Below are 17,332 nucleotides of genomic sequence, written 5' to 3' on the forward strand. Positions count from 1 at the left end.
CTAAATCTACAATTCAATAAGTAAACAAGCTCACCATACTCACTACACAATGGAAGACTAACAAGTTTCTAAACCTATAATTGCAATAGCAAGATACCTTTCAGCTCCCATCACGTTCACCCTAACCTGTAGGATAAACCCCTACACCATGGAATAGTGTACCAGGTTGAAACAACAAACTCGATAAGCTTTTGCAAGCTCATGTGAGTAAACTCAAAACAACAAAACAAAAACACATGCTTAATTAAACCATCTCAACCTAACAAAATCAATATGCGAATATCATAATTATACATCAAGTTCACATCCTACAATATCATGCTCACGTAAGTTAACTCATATAAAAAAAATCCACAGCCCCAACCCCAGATCAGTTCGAAGAGAACCAAACCAGATCGGATTGATCTGAACAGACCCAATCCGCGTAGCCATGACCCCTGCACCATCCAACATCATTCCTCTGACCTTTCCTCACCATGGAAACACACATCCGTGGCCTAAGAAATTCATCCCCATATCATATCAAAAAGATGTGACCCAGATTGGACAGGTCCGATTAGACCCGAGTCGCACCACCACGACCGCGGCTCCACCCAACAGGCTCCAGACTCGCTCCACCATGCCATTTTCCTACCAGACCACCAAGGGGCACACCAAAGCCCGACAGCCGCCACGATCTCCCCCATCCTCACCACAATAACCATCACCGCAAACTCCTTGATCTGAACCAGACGTCAATTAAGGACTTCGGCTCGCTCCAAACCCATAAGGGGCCGACAAAGGCCTGTCCAACGACGGCTGAAGGCTCGCCGCCAGACAGGACAGAAACAACCACTTTTGCTCTCAGGCGCGTAAACAAGATGTTAATTGACGCAATAAAATCCTCAAATCGAGGTAAATAACTGCGAGCCTTAACTTCTAAAGGCCAAATGAAATGTAACACACTAAGTGAAAACGAACAAGCATATACGGACTTACAACCAAAGTGAATAGCTCTGACCTCAGCTATTTTTGGCTAGACTACTCTAGACACTTGTACAATCACCACCTTGTTGTTCTTCTCCTTTTGAATTGCCTCCCTTTGTTTTTTTTTTTGAATGAATAGCACTAACTTTGGCTATTACATGCGCTTCATATACCACTAGCTAATACCCACCTGACCTCATGGGATACTCGCACATGCACTATGCTATGCTATGAAAGTGATGCAAGTGTATGTGTGACTTACTAATTTAACACAATATGGAACAAGTAAATAAACATTCTCAATTTAAGCTCTAGGATTTCTATGCAATAAGAAACTCTCTCCAACAAAAACTGTGCTCAAATATTCTATGGAAGCACAACATGAAAATGTTATTTTCCTTCTATATGTATGTGCACTACTAGACCTGGAAAACCTAGAATGATAAAGTTCTAAACCTAAATGAATTCTATTAGGAAAATATTTTTCCTGGAATATAATATGCATAAAAACTGATATTATCCTAATAAAAAGAATATGCATGTTACTTAATTAAAGACAGTTAATATGCCACCCAAAAAATTAGTAAGTGGTAGTCTTGATTATCAAGACCCTCCCTAGAAATTTGACAATAATTATGCATTGACACCACTCAGATATATTCAGTATTGAAACAGGGATATTAATCCCCACGAAAATGATCACTTGGTCAGTTATTGACCAAGAAAATAATGCTCAACCACATTTGGATGTAAATCCAATGGCAGAGAGAATTATTATTAAGTTGAGGTGTTTTGTTTTCCACCCTTGGATGTAAATCTAAGGGTTATTGAGCATAAATTATTTGGTCAACAACTGACCAGGTGAACACTACTGTTAATCCCCAAACATACAATCAAAGCATCTTTATTAATTCTAAAAAAAAAAAAAAAAAAAACATCTTTATTAGGATGTTATGATATCCAATGAATGATTTACCTTTAAGAGCTTTAGAAAGATCAAATATTGGATCTTGATCTTGTATTCAAATAGCTTTAGTTTTCACCTCAAACACTCACATATTCCTAACTTCTAATCTAGGCCTAAGACTTTTTTTTTTTTTTTTGAATATGTCCACGGGGCAAGATAATATATTCATCACAAACCAAAATAGGCCGTTACATACCCTTCCGCTGTCATTTAAGGGTATAGACAGACAAGAAGCTAGTGGTAGACTGGTAGTACCCACAAGTGATACCTACATATAGTCCTACTCATTTTACATTCAAATACGTAAAGGTAGCAGGAGAGCCTCATTTGGTACTACTCCAGAGGCGCTAGAGAGACATAAATTGCACATCGATGCTTAGCTTCCTAAATACAAGGAATTTATTGTTAAAGACACAACTAAAACATAGTAAAGAGAATGGCAACACATAAAATTCTTATACTAACAAGTAACAACGCTCCCTTCAAAAAAGATAGTTTTTTTTTTCCTCTCTAAAAGGGTAATTTAAAAAAAAAAAAAAAAAAAAAAGAAACTTTTTTTTTTATCAAAAGAAAAAAGAAACTTTGAGAGAGAAAAAGAAAAAGAATATAAAGTAAACCATCTTTTGTGAATCTGTTTTTTATTGGAACTCTTACCCTATAAGAAACCCTCTTACCCCTTGAGAGAGGAAAACAAAAAGAATATAAACCATCCTTTATTGGAACTCTTACTCTATAAGAAACCCTCTTACCCCTTGAGAGAGGAAAACAAAAAGAATATAAACCATCCTTTATTGGAACTCTTACTCTATAAGAAACCCTCTTACCCCTTGAGAGAGGAAAACAAAAAGAATATAAACCATCTTTTTTTTAATCTGTGACTTTAAGTCTCATTTAATTTGGATGAGCGTGTTTTTTGGGTTCCTTAATAAGCTGAGCCTTTGCCGTTTTATTTTCTCTTTGTTATATAAGTGCGTCTCTTGGTTTTACACGTTCTCTTTTTACGAAATGGAAAAAGCAAAAGGAGTTTCACTGTGCTCTCTTCATCTTCCAATGCCCTCTTGATCTTAGTGCTTGAAGACTTGAATGAAAAGGGTTCATCGAGCGGGCGACAATCTTGTTTTGTCTTTGAGTAATTGAGTAGGATCAAGAAGTGAGTCATTGAGTAAGAGACTAAAGAGTAGTAATGGGGATGAAGAGTAAGCTGAAACAGGAACAAGTTGCAGATACAAGAAGCCTTGTGGGTTTGGTATTCTCTTGGTCTATAAGGGATGTTCTCAATGAAAACCTTTACAGAAATCAGGTTTGTCTGCGTAATTTCCTTCATGTCTTTATTACAATTTACAAGTACTTCTTCTTGCTTAAGGCCCAGTTCTCAGAAAGAAAAGTAGCTACCTTAACTTGTTTAGCATCAACTACTGAGAAACTATAAATACTAATGCTAATTCTTTTCCCTCCTTTCATGGTATCCTAACTTGGGTTAAAATTTGAGTTCTGTGTCTGTTCTGTATTGCAAACGTGTGCTTTCATTATTGTAAAAGAGAATATGTGTCAAAACTTGCAGCCTTTTTTTTTTTTTCCCTCTATTAGTCAGATTTAGTTGAAGTCTACAATCAAAATGGTTGCATTGATATTGCAAAGTAATTTTCAGATTTCCCTAATAAAATAGTTTATTAGCTCTGCATTATATTGGCCCTGCATTTATAGTAAGGTAAGTTTGATTCTACATTGACAGCACTTCCAATAATATTGGCTCTGCATTTTGAGTCAATCCACTAGTGGCATTGGATTGACTGAATTAGTTTGAACTTTGAACTTTGAAGTGCTTATCTTTTGGTCAATTTATTTCTTTCCTTTGTTCACTTAACAGGTGCAGAGGATCCCCGACACATTTGTGACATTGACGAGTTACAAGAAATCATTCATTCCTTCACTTGTTGAGGAAACTCATGCTGATTTACTATCGAATATGTTGAATCTGTCACAAGCACCTACTTGTGAAATTCTGACAATCGAAGATTCAGATGGAACTCCTGGTGACTTGCTTTACGATGTAACATATCAGAGAGATACAGAAACTGATGAGAATCACAAAGGACTGATGTATGAGCCACAGGTTGGAGATATCATTGCCTTGACTAATGTTAGACCAAAATGCATTGATGATTTGAACAGGCCTCCAAGGTTCTATCTAATCGCTCATGTTGATAAAGCAAATGATATTGAAGAATTTCCTGATGATCTCCAGTTCAAAATACTATCATCGAAGCCTATCAACTATGGAGAACCAGACATGCATAAGAGCAAGAGAGAGACACTTTTTGCTGTCTATCTTATGAACTTGACAACAAATCTCCGTGTATGGAAGGCTTTGAACTCAGAGGGAAATACAAATATCATTAACAAAGTTCTGCAACCCAAGTCAGATGTATATATTTATATATAGAGACTCATCTAAAATTTCCCTCGACAGTTAAGTTGTCTATACTTTTCGCACTCTCAACATATTTATCTTTTTTTTTTTTTTCCCTTACAGGATGGGGATTCTTGTTCTGTTTGCTTTTCCAAAGAAAAATGCAATGCTGGCATTTCTGCATTATGGCCTACAATTTGCTCTCAAAATCTAAATGAATCCCAAGAAGCTGCAGTTTTGAACTGTATCAATTTGACTCAATGCCATCACCAGAATTCCGTAAAATTAATATGGGGTCCTCCTGGTACTGGCAAGACGAAGACAATGAGTCTGACACTCTTTGCTCTCTTTCAGTTAAAGTGCAGAACTCTCACATGTGCTCCCACCAATATTGCGGTGCTAGAAGTAGCAGCAAGACTCCGGAGATTGGTTAACCAGTCACTCGAGTATGGCAGGTATGGACTAGGAGATATAGTTCTCTTTGGTAACAAGAAGCGAATGAAGATTGACAATAATGATGATGTTCGTGATATATTTCTTGATCATCGTGTTAAAATTCTCATCAAGTGTTTGGTACCTTTATCTGGGTGGAAACATTTGTTAGAATCAATGATACATTTACTTGATGATCCTGAGGAACAATATTCTTTGTACTTGGAAAACAGAGCTAAAGAGCAGAAACAGAATGCACAAAAACATGAGGATAATCAAAAACATAATGGAGATGAGGATTATCCTTTGACATATGAGGAGTTTGTAAAGAATGAATTTGATTCAATCAGTCAGGAGCTGAAGGTTTGTATGGTAGATTTGTACACCCACTTACCAACTTGTTGCATTTCACTTAAAGTGGTGAAGGACATGGTCAGAGCTTTGGGTTTGCTCAAGTCTATTAAATCTTCATTGCATACTACTGTTGTTGCTAATGAAGGGTTGAAGTTAGTCTTCAAAGATTCCAAAGTTCCAGGAAGCATTGTTGGTTGCCTTACGCAGTTGAGAACAGAGTGTACAAACACACTGAAGTCGCTTCCTATTAACAAATATGCATTAATGAACTTCTGCCTAGAAAATGCTTGCTTAATATTCTGTACTGCATCAACTTCTTCCAAATTGCATGTTGTAGCAGGAACAAGACCGTTGGAATTGTTGGTCATTGATGAAGCTGCTCAGCTTAAAGAATGTGAATCAGCAATTCCTTTACAACTATCTGGTCTCCGCCATGCTATCCTTGTAGGAGATGAGAGGCAACTCCCTGCCATGGTTAAAAGCGAGGTTTTGTTTATCCTTTGCATTTTCCATTCTTTTCAAAGTATGATAGGTGTTTACATTGACAGCATCTTAATAATTGTGATAAATTACTAGATTGCAGTAAGTGCTGATTTTGGAAGAAGTTTGTTTGGAAGGCTGGCAAAGTTGGGGCACAAGAAGCACCTACTCAATGTCCAGTACAGGATGCATCCATCCATCAATTTATTTCCAAAAAGGGAGTTCTATGACAACCAGATAGTAGATGGTCCAAATGTCAAAGAAAGAAGCTATGAGAGGTGCTTCCTCAAGGGAAAAATGTACCAATCCTATTCCTTCATAAATGTAGCCGATGGAAAAGAAGAATTTGATCACAGATTTAGTCGGAAAAATATGGTGGAGGTTGCTGTAGTCTCTGGGATAGTAGCAAGCCTTTATAAAGGTAATTATTTTAGTAAGTTGGTCGATGCTTATATTTATGTGATACATTGAGAAGACCTAAAAACTGGGTTTTCTTTTTATTTTTTTCCACAGAATTTATTGGAACAAAGAAGAAAGTTAGTATTGGGGTCATATCACCATACAAGGCTCAAGTTTATGCAATTCAAGAGATACTCAGAAAATATACTGAAACTTCTGATACTGGATTCTCCGTAAGTGTGCGATCTGTTGACGGGTTCCAAGGTGGTGAAGAAGATGTGATAATTATATCTACTGTCCGATGTAATGGGAAGGGGTCAGTTGGTTTCTTGTCGAACCGGCAAAGAGCAAATGTTGCGTTAACACGTGCAAGGTACTATCTATAAAATTTCATTGTAATTATCCTATATGATACATCTCGGACATGTCTGATTTCTGCAATTGTTTCTTTAGGTATTGCCTTTGGATATTGGGGAATGCGTCAACTTTGATTACTAGTGACTCTGTTTGGAAGAAGCTAGTCCTTGATGCCAAGAAACGGAACTGTTTTTATAATGCTGATGAAGACACCGACTTGGCCCAGGCTATTACAGCAGCCCTGCTCAAGCTTGACCAACTTCATTCTCTGCTTAATATCGACTCTATGCTGTTCAAAAACGCTATATGGAAGGTGTGCTGCTAGTTTCCCAAATCTTTCCCTATTGTAAACTTGACATTGTCAAAGCATACAACAATCAGAACTTTATTGAGAGTATAGGTCTATTAACATCTTTAACATTACTAAAAAGAGGTAGAAAATGGTTAAGTAAACAGGATAGATTAATGGAGAGTTACATAACTAAATGGAATTCATCTGTGTATTGTCTAATAAAATGCAGTGTGCTGTTCAGTTGTTGAAATATTCCTCATCAGATTGCCAAAAAAATAAATATATTCCTCATCAATAGTTGCACGACATATAATTATTTCTCATTTCTTTCCCCCATATATAGGTTTGCTTCACTGATGACTTTCGGAACTCCATAATAAAAATTAAAGACACTGTGATTCTTCGGGAAGTACTCGCGTTATTAACCAAGCTTTCGAGTGGATGGCGCCGACCTCACAAGGATAAAGGAAATTTAGTGTATGATGGGACTTCTGCTCAGCTGTTAGAGAAGTATAAAATCAAAGGGCACTTGAATCTCATTTGGACTGTAGATATTCTCCAGGAGAATGCACATTACGTCCAAGTTATGAAGTTTTGGGATATTTTGCCATTTTCTCATATACCAGAACTAGCAAAGCGTCTTGACATTGTTTTTGGAAATTTTACAGTGGATAAGATGAACCGCTGCAGGCACAAATGCATTGACAGGTATGTGATGTTTTAAATTTTTTCTTTTCATACATTTGTTATTTCATGGAACTTTTATTCCATCAATCTGGGTAAGAGAAATTTCAATTGTATAGATGGATCATATATGATTACTAAAACTACCTTTTGTCCTTTGTTTAAATCATGTATCATTCTCTTTAGGGATACTGTTGTTCCAATGAGATGGCCGGTGGTTTTCAGAAATTTTCCTGCAGCTGATCATGAGGAGTTCCTTTCAAAACCATTGTCTTCTTTCCGTATAACTACTAATCGAGAAACAGCAACTTCAACACATGGGTGAGCATATATTCCAATTTTTTTTTTTTTGGAAGTCAAATTGTTTTTGAATAATCAAATTAAAGTAAATTTGAACTAAATGATACATAACTCTATTTGCTATAAATATTGGTTTTGGCAAATAGAATCAACTACCATGTAGAAGGATGGATGAATAATTCTGAGCATGAAATCTTTTCCTCGTCTTTACTATAGGTGCTCATGTCGCTTAGTGATGCTGAAGTTTATTAGGCCTTAATTTAATTTTTAATAATCATAAACTTAAACTCCAAATGTCTAATGCTGGAGATTATTCTCAGCAGCATCATGTCACCATGTAGGTCATGCTTTTGGTCACACGTATTATCCATTTTCACTTGTTCATGTCAATAAGTGCTGTTGAAGTACATGTCCTGAAGAATAGGAATTTGTCTTTGATAGAAAAGATGGCTATATTCTTATTCATTACATGATATATATATATATATATATATATTATATATATCACCTCTGCAAGTTTTCAGCCAAATTAATAAAAGTTAAGGCATTCAAAATTGTGATTTACAATTATAAACATGAACGGTCCAGCTTGAACAAATTTAATTCGTCCATTGATTTTATCTAGTTCAATACCTTAACGATCGTCAATTTGGCTGAAAATTTGTAGAAGTGATCTATATATCAGGACCTAAAAACTGAACTGTTGAGACGTGGATATGTGATCGAAAAGTTGGTCTAATAACTTACCCCTAAAGTTACCAAAAAAAGATCCCTCACTATATATATATATATATATATATATATATATATATATATATGTATGAGCTAATGTACCACTTGCTTTAATAGGGGGACAGCGAAAGCAGTAAATCCGATTATCTGTTCGAAAAGCAACGTCAATAAAAAAGAAAGATGGTTATGGAAAATAAAGGCTGAAGACAAAGTGAAGGAGCTCAGCACTTGCCTTGAAGCTGACCCTGTGGAGTTCTTTTCAAAACCATTATCATCACTAAGTATAGCAGAGAAGCCAGAAGCATCTACTTCCACTGACATGTGAGTCATAACTATCTATTCTGACATGCATTTAGGAAGTATGTTAGTCTGCACATAATCACTTTTAAGAAAAATAAACATATATGAAATAACTGGGTGCTATAAGTTGTAATTGGTCTCGTCAAATAGGAGTCAATTATTTTCTGTTACATATATTTTCTTAGCAACAAATGCATCTCCTTTAACTTTTTAGGTGGCCAGTAATTTCAAACCATGAAATCTTGCATACATGTTACTTCCAACTTCTATGTTGTTACTTCCAATTTTACTTCCCTGTTAGGTATGTTGTGAAATTGTGATACTACTTTCACTCGTCCAAAATACACTATCCTAATTGAACTATTTCAAAAGTGAAAACAGGAGATTTTCAAAGGCATCAATTGCATTTTCATTCAATATTAATGTAGGCCTACATTTTTAGTAGCATCAACTGACCATTGATTCTCTGCTGTGTGACTTGTTCATTGTAATTGGTAATCCTGAGGTCTTCTGAACTTGAACCAGCTCCTTTTTTTTTTTCTTTTTTTTATTATTTTTATTTTATTTTAAGTAAAACATGTTAAAAATCATAGACAATTGTTAGCCCATATTAGACATAGTTTAAGTTTTTGGGGAACAGGTGATAAGCGAACTGCTTTATCACATATGGTTGGGGATTTTAATCAATTTAAACTTGTACGTTTCACTGTTATTTTTGCCGATGGTTGATGTCACTTTAATTTATATCTGAGGTTAGAAGGATGATGTTTCATTTTCTTTATTCTATTTTGGTTCTAGATCCACAGCGATTGGATCATGCCTTTCCAGTACTCCTCAAAGTCGTTCAAAAAGCAATGCGAATCGAAGGAGATCATCATCAAAACTAAAAGTCTTTAAGATTTGACCTTATTGTGGAATTAAAAGGTATTCCAGAGGCGCAAAACTCACTCCACGGTTTACTGGTCCTTTTGAGGGTTCGGAGGTAGTTGGTGAACATTCTTATCGAGTATCACTTCCGCCTAAACTACGGTGTCCGTGATGTATTCCATATCTCTGTTTTGAAGAAAAACCATGAAGATGCTTCACTTGTTTTTGGATTGGAAAGATTTGAAAATTCACAAAGATCTATCCTATGACGAGAAGCTGGTTAGAATTGTTAATAAAAAAGAACAAATGCTTCCTGGTAGGAACATTCGCTTGGTGAAAGTGTTCTGGCAGTATCATCGAGGAAGCAACATGGGAATTGGAGACTCAAGTCATGGCTAAATATCCAGATTTGTTTGTGTGTTTGCTAGTATATAGAGAGACGTTTTCTGTTTTGACTAGGAAATTGTGAACAGTTTAATCCAAAACTTCAAGCTGTGTCAAACATTTAATGAAGTTTCTTGTGTATGAAGTTTTTTTCTAATTTATTTTTGGTGTAGAGATAACAGTGGCACTCAGACCTTAACTAGGGTAGATTGCAAAACCACCCCATGGGTCAAATTTCACTTTTTGTTCGCAATGCCAACTTCTTGATTTATGTACGTAGGGGTGTTTTCTCAATCTCAATCCACTCCTTAGCTCAATTAATGTCCCCACTAAACCTCAACAACGTACAAGAGTTTCGAATGGAAACAAGAAGGGAAAATATGTATTTGTCCCCGGTCAGAAATTTTGGACCAAAAACTTGACCACCATATGTAGTGTTCAGGGCAGATGCATCATTATTTAACGAAAAATTGGAAGGAATTTATAACTTTGGGCAGAATCTTTGAATAGTACGGAGATTGTGAAGTGATAACATTGAATGCATTAATATTGAGTAATCTACTGGTCATGGTCTCTCTTTTCGCGTTATTTGGGTCAAGAATATTCCAAGCACAGCTTCTTCAGCCTTTAATTTGGCTCTTCTAAACTGTAGTTGCCCTAAAGGCTTTTCTTTGTAACTTACTTTTTTCTTCCACCAAAAAAACAAAAAAGAAAGAAAGAAAGAACAAACAAACAAACACTTAGGCTCGTCTACCAAATGACATATGGAAGGCTCAAAAGGAAAATTTAGCAGATGACTTATAGTATGCAAAGCTGACATGGATTTCGCATATGCAAAACTCCTATCAGATTTGATTGATGAATCCAAATTTATTATTATTTTTTTCCTTTTTTCAAATAAAGGGTTGGTGCGGTTGCTCTCAAGACTTGATTAATAAAAGTCGAATACAAAGGGAGACAATGAGTCTGAACCCCTAATTACAATAAGCATCTAGAGAACGTCCTAAAATACTATCAGGAGTCTCTACCAAATAAATGTATTCAATTAGGCACCAACTAGCAAAGAGTGCTCAACTAGCTACTCTATTTGCTTTGACATAGCGGTGACATAATAGAAGATAACTCGATATGTAACTCCATTATAACATAGCATAATTACCATAAACACAAATTTCCTACTATGTTGCCGCCGTAGGATAAATCCGACGACACTTGGTTTCACCCTGTCACTAGGAGGAAGCGACCATTTAACGAAGTAAGGAACTCGCCGCCTACCCAGAGCAGACAAGGCACACAAGATGTGCAGCTCAGGACACAGCCTGCTTCCCCTAACCCCAACTTAGGAGGGATTTATTACAGGCTTATAGCCACAATTAACTAAACAAAAATAGCAAAAGAAAACAATAATAGTGAAACAGGCCAAAAGTGGCTTAATATCAACATCCATACCTAATCACCAACCTAGATTGGGCCTACTAGCAATATCCAAGCCCAAGAAACCAAACCCTCAAGGTATTCGGATCCTTCCCTCTCAGTCCAATTAAGCCACTGCACCAACACCGTTGCTTCACCTCCATACGCTCCACCCCACCACAGGCGTCCGACCTCCAACACAAATCCTAAAATAAAAATAAAGGATCAAAATAAAATAAAAAATAGAAGACATAGGGAAAGAAAAAGAAAATCTGCGTTGTCTACTCCTTCACGGCTACTTCCGAATTGGGTTGCTTCCCAAGCAGCGCTTGAATATAACGTCTTTCAGCTAGACGGTACCTCCATTAAATAAAGTTAGTTATTAAATAAAGTTAGTTATATAAACAAGTATAACTATGAATTGATTTACAAAAATACAAGTGAATATATATACAAGTGTAGTTAACGTAAAATATACAAAAGAGAAATTTTAAATACACACTCCTAATCACTTAATACACATCCCTATTATTTTATATTTCAAATTAGATTTTGTAGGTAGGTTAAATGACCAAAACATACATCTATGCACTAGAAGAAAAACCAAATAGTCATATTTTCATTATATTAAACTATTTATGTATAATTAAAATATCACCTCAATTACAATCATCCAAATGCCGTGTATGACCACGTCATGGGCGAGGCAGTCATCCATGCACAGGCATAATTTATCACATATGGAGAAACCCCACCATCACCGCCAACACAAACAAAGTCCACTCAGCCCTCCTCCAGCCATCAGGAGACCGCTAACAAAACCTCTGCTACGCTGCCAACTGATAAGAAGAGAGAATGGCAACAGGGCAACTACTAGAGCAAGCGGTAGAAGGACCAACCTTACAACAAGGGGAACCGCTCATCCCATGGGGGAACCCCTCATCCCATGGGGATAACCGTAACAAACAGACGGAGTCCTCCCAGCAATACGCAGTGTTTACAGTCCTCACAGCCTCGTATGAAGAGATATATGACCAGTGTAAAGACCAGATCCCACCGCCACCCCCAAGAAAGTACCTAAGGGTGGCAAAACCAAGAAACACCGATAAGTGGTATAAATAACACGAGCACAGCAGTCACAACACCAACAACTGCAATGCTCTCAAAACGGCTATTGAGACTTTGTACCGTGATGGCAAGATGGAACAATTCAATGTGCGCCAACCGCCACCTGTGGTGGCCAACATCAAACCAATGCGCCTCATCAACACCATCGACGGCGGTGCTCCAATCACCAACATGTCTCATAGGGCAAGAAAGAGTTATGCACGCGCTAACCACCCCAAAGAAGTTTGCAATATTCGCTATGAGAGATCCGCTAAACTCCCAAAGTCTGGTTGGGAACCCATCACCTTCTAGGAGGAGGAGGAGCGCGGAGTACATTTACCCCATGACTATCCATTCTTGATCGACGCGATGCTCGATAAATGGTCAGTAGGAATGGTCCTTGTCGACAGCGGATCCACTGTCAATGTCATATTCAATGGTTGCTATAACCAACTCCAGCGGAATAGAAAATTACTCCAGGACCATGAGCCATTGCTCAGCTTCTCCGGTGACGTCACTCAACCACTCGGTTCTGACTACATGCGTCTGGTCATCGGTGCTAGTCCATGTACGGTGGAAATACATACGGAGTTCATCGATGTTGATTACTTCAGTTCATATAATGTCATCATTGGTAGACCGGCACTCAACAAACTCAAGTGCATCGTAGCCGGATACATGCTTCTCATGAAGTTCCCTACACCTAACTGGATAGGGTGTGTGAAAGGAAGTCAATAGTTGGCACGAGAATGTTACTCAACAATGGTGGCATGGTCGGCGCGCCGCCATGAGATCCTAAAGGTAGGAAGCCATGTACCAGCGGCCAACATTTTTGAGGATCCTAGGGATGACGAGGAGAAATATGTGAAAAAGGAGCCTGTCAACCCAGAGACATCCTTGAAGGTTATCAGCATCTCCGACGAGCACCCTGAGCTGACAATCCGCACAGGCACTCAGCTAGCCCTAAAGATAGCGGTAGAGCTCACTCAGTTTCTATGTGACAACGCTGCCGTCTTTGCTTGGTCCTATGCTGATATGCCAGGCAACTCCCCTGAGATCATCACACACAGGTTGAGTATTAAACCATCCTTATATCCTGTCAAGCAGCGGCGAAGGGCCTTTGATGAAGAAAAGTATCGTGCAATAGGGGAGGGAGGTTGCCAAGCTTCAGGGCATTGGATTCATCCGCCAAGTCATTTATCCCCAGTGGATTCCAACCTGGTCATGGTTAGGAAACCTAACGGAAAGTGGCGGATGTGTGTCGACTTCAAGGGTCTTAATAAGGCATGTCCCAAGGATAGCTTCCCGCTACCTTGCATCGATCAACTAGTCGATGCAACCGCTGGACACAAGCTGCTCAGCATGATGGACGCCTTCTCTGGCTATAATCAGATCAATATGCACCCCGGCGGACCAGGAATACACCACCTTCACCACCGACATGGGCCTATACTGTTACAATGTCATGCCGTTCGGTTTAAAGAACGCCGGTGTAACTTATCAGTGGTTGATGAATGCCATGTTCGCTGAGCATTTCGGCAAAATAATAGAGGTGTACGTGGACGACATGTTATTCAAAAGCATCAAGGTCAGCGGGCATGTGGCAAACCTCAGAATCATATTCGCCATTCTCATGGCTTATGGTATGCGTCTCAACCTAGAAAAATGTTTCTTTGGCCTCACCGCTAGCAAATTTCCGGGGTACATCGTCAGTGAACTGGGAGGCCAATCCTAACAAGGTGCAGGCCATTCTCAACATGAAGGCTCCGGAGTGGAAGGTGCACATTCAGAGCCTTCAAGGCAAACTAACCGCCCTCTCTCGGTTCATCTCGAGACTCACTGACAGGTGCCTCCCATTTTTCAAAGTTCTGAAGAGGACTCATAAGAAAGAAATTGACTGGACACCAGACTGTGAGGCAGCGTTCTAGAGCCTGAAGGAATACTTGGCAACAGTCCCACTTCTTTCTATTCCTGTGCAAGGGGAGATACTGTACATCTGCTTGGCGGTATCCCCATCAGTGGTAAGCTGCTCCATTGTTCGGCTAGAGGGCTAGGAAGAACTCCCAGTATTCTACGCCGGCAGGGGCATGAACGGGGCGCAGGTAATGCAAAACCCTGAACAGTCTGGCCGCCTCAGCAAGTGGGTCATCGAGCTTAGCGAGTTCGACACTGACTACAAGCCAAGGACCGCCATGAAAGGCCAGGCAGTGGCAGATTTCATCACTGAGCTCACCGAGCGTTAGGATGAACCCAACCTAGGGGCACAAGAGGCCAACACAGAAATGATAATCGTTGAGGAACCAGCCCCCCAACAGCAGTCAGATTGGAACCTCCATGTGGACGGCTCCGCTTGCGCCAAGGCCTGCGGCGCCAGAGTCATCTTAACGGGACCAGGCGGACTAAACGTGGAATACGCGTTAAACTTCAATTTCAAAGCCTCCAACAACATGGCGGAGTACGAAGCGCTCATTGCCGGCTTACTCCTCGCCATCGACTCAGGGGCTGACAGCGTCAACATATTCAGCGACTCTCAGCTAGTCGTTAACCAGGTCAACGACAGTTTCCAAGCCAAGGACCAATAATTGGTGGCATATTTGGGTTACATCAAGACGTTTCTCAAAAAATTCAAATTTCACACCATCACACAGATCCTCAGGCAAAAGAACACCAAGGCTGACTCACTAGCAAGACTAGCAACTACACAACCACACCAAAGTCCAGCAGACACAAGGGTGGAATGCCTTGACATGCCAAGCATCACCAAAACCCTAGCGGAGATTTTCAGCATAGAGGTCAATCCCAGCTGGATGGATGAAATCGTTGAATACAAGCTCAACGGAATGCTGCCAACAGACAAGGTCTACGCAAGGCAACTCAAGCGAAGAGCAACCAGCTATAACATCCAGAATGGCAAACTCTACCGCCAGGGATTCACCCATCCAAACCTCCGATGTCTGACCCCAGAGGAGGGAAAAGTCGTTCTTGCCATGATACACGCTGAGGAATGTGGAAACCACTTAGGTGCCAGATCTCTGGCCAATTGCACAATGCGACAAGGCTACTTCTGGCCCATGCTCGGCGACGACGCCAGAAGGGTTTCCAAATCTTGCCACAAGTATCAACAATACGCTAACCTTCCCCATGCCCCGGCGGAACCCCTATCAATCATCATGGGCCCATGGATTCACTCCATGTGGGGCCTAGACTTGCTTGGCAAATTCCCAAACGCCAAGGGCCAGTTCAAGTACATCATTGTCGCCATCAACCACAACAGTAAGTGGATAGAGGTGAACCGTTGAAGGCAATAACCACCATCAAGGTAACTCACTCCTCTGGAAGAACATCTATTGTAGCTACGGCCTCCCCCACATAATCATCACAGACAACGGCACGCAGTTCAACAACAAGGAACTCATCTCTTTCACCGCTAACTTGGGCACCAAGATGAGTATTGCATCTGTCACTCACCCCCAAACCAACGGCCAAGTCGAAGCAGCAAACAAGATAATCAAGAAGCTGCTAAAGAAAAAACTCGACGACGCCAAGGGTTTATGGGCGGAGAAACTCCCAGAAGTTTTGTGGGCCATCAGGACTACCCCAACTTCCACCACTGGTGAAACACCATTCTGCATGATGTTCGAAACTGAAGTCGTCCTACCTATTGAAGTCACCCAACCTACAGCTAGGGTCGAGGGCTACTGCCATGAGACCAACGGAGAAGGCATCAGCCTCGACAAAGACCTCCTCAAGGAGAAACGACACAAGGCCCATTTGCACAACTTACAAAACAAGCAACGGGTATCACGTTTCTAGAACGCCAGAGTCAAAGCCCGGAATCGCCAACTGGGGGACTGGGTAATGAAGGAAGTCATTCCACCGCCAACGACACTCCGCCCAACTTGGGAAGGCCCATACAAAATCGTGGAAGTCGTTAGCCCCGACACCTTCTACTTAATGGACAAGGATGGCGTCACAACTACCCACCCTTGGAATACCGAACACCTTCGGTATTACTATAAATAGTCATGCCTCTACCCAGGAGCATCTTGACTTAGCTAAATTTTTGTTTAATATTTAGCTAAGGGAAGCTACCCAACAGGTACAACCCCACTTTTGTAAACGCTGATATGTCAGCTATCAATGAAATGAGGAATTATTCAAACCATTGTCACCAAGTCCAAGCACAAGAATTAACTGGCAACGCCTACAATCGGCGGACCACGTCCGCTACATCGTGCACTTGGAATAATTTTAATTCCCTTAATGTTTCGTTGATTAGCAAAAGTACAAGTCAAAACTCCAGCGGTATAGCAACATTAAAACAATGCAACCATTACACAATTCCAAACTTGGAGAAAATTTCAGAAGCAAATGGAAAATACTTCATATATTTAGGGTCAGGACTCCCCGCCCAAAAATATTGTCAAAATTACAAAAGAAGCCTCAGCGGCACTACTACTAAAAAAAACAACAAGTGCAAGTCCATAGCTCGAATAATCTTCAGGGACTGTTGGGCTCAGCAGCAACTTCTGCACCATCCACCGGCGGTTGTTGATCGGCCAAGCGGCTCGTTTGATCTGACCCACGAGCGGTAGGGCTTAGCGTCACCATGGTGCCATCCGAGCGGGTGTGAGCGGCCATAAAGTCAGCACAGGAGACTTCTGATTGAGTTGGAGGCGGAGTCCGCTGACAGTCATCCGCCGTACTGTCACCCATCCCGCCACCGCCCGAGCGGACACCTTCAGGTTGAGTGGGGACCACACCGCTCGCAGGAGGTTCCTGCTGACCTAACAGCCCTGCAGACTAGGACACTTTGACCCAGTCAATGGCGCCTTTCTGGTTCAGCAACTCCAGGTTAGCGGTGGCACCTGCCTTCGTCGCCTCCATC

General features: G+C 40.2%; 1 protein-coding gene across 2 annotated transcripts in view; it reads left to right on the plus strand.

Moving 5' to 3' along the window:
* Positions 1–2,745: 2,745 nt before the first annotated feature.
* The window catches only part of LOC112195054, an 81,366-nt gene continuing 66,779 nt past the window's right edge, over positions 2,746–17,332 (plus strand). The window contains exons 1-10 of one of the 2 annotated variants that reach the window (XM_024335390.2): positions 2,770–3,233; positions 3,801–4,358; positions 4,467–5,615; positions 5,706–6,030; positions 6,123–6,381; positions 6,462–6,678; positions 7,001–7,365; positions 7,528–7,662; positions 8,491–8,694; positions 9,472–10,081. In XM_024335390.2, the coding sequence (XP_024191158.1) occupies positions 3,117–3,233; positions 3,801–4,358; positions 4,467–5,615; positions 5,706–6,030; positions 6,123–6,381; positions 6,462–6,678; positions 7,001–7,365; positions 7,528–7,662; positions 8,491–8,694; positions 9,472–9,577 (3,435 nt within the window). In that variant the 5' untranslated portion in view covers positions 2,770–3,116 and the 3' untranslated portion in view covers positions 9,578–10,081. Of the gene's footprint in view, positions 3,234–3,800; positions 4,359–4,466; positions 5,616–5,705; positions 6,031–6,122; positions 6,382–6,461; positions 6,679–7,000; positions 7,366–7,527; positions 7,663–8,490; positions 8,695–9,471; positions 10,082–17,332 lie in introns of those variants that run through there. The other variant, XM_024335386.2, reaches the window with a different exon arrangement.

The sequence above is a fragment of the Rosa chinensis genome, chromosome 3, assembly GCF_002994745.2.
Source record: "Rosa chinensis cultivar Old Blush chromosome 3, RchiOBHm-V2, whole genome shotgun sequence".
In the NCBI taxonomy this organism is placed as follows: domain Eukaryota; kingdom Viridiplantae; phylum Streptophyta; class Magnoliopsida; order Rosales; family Rosaceae; genus Rosa; species Rosa chinensis.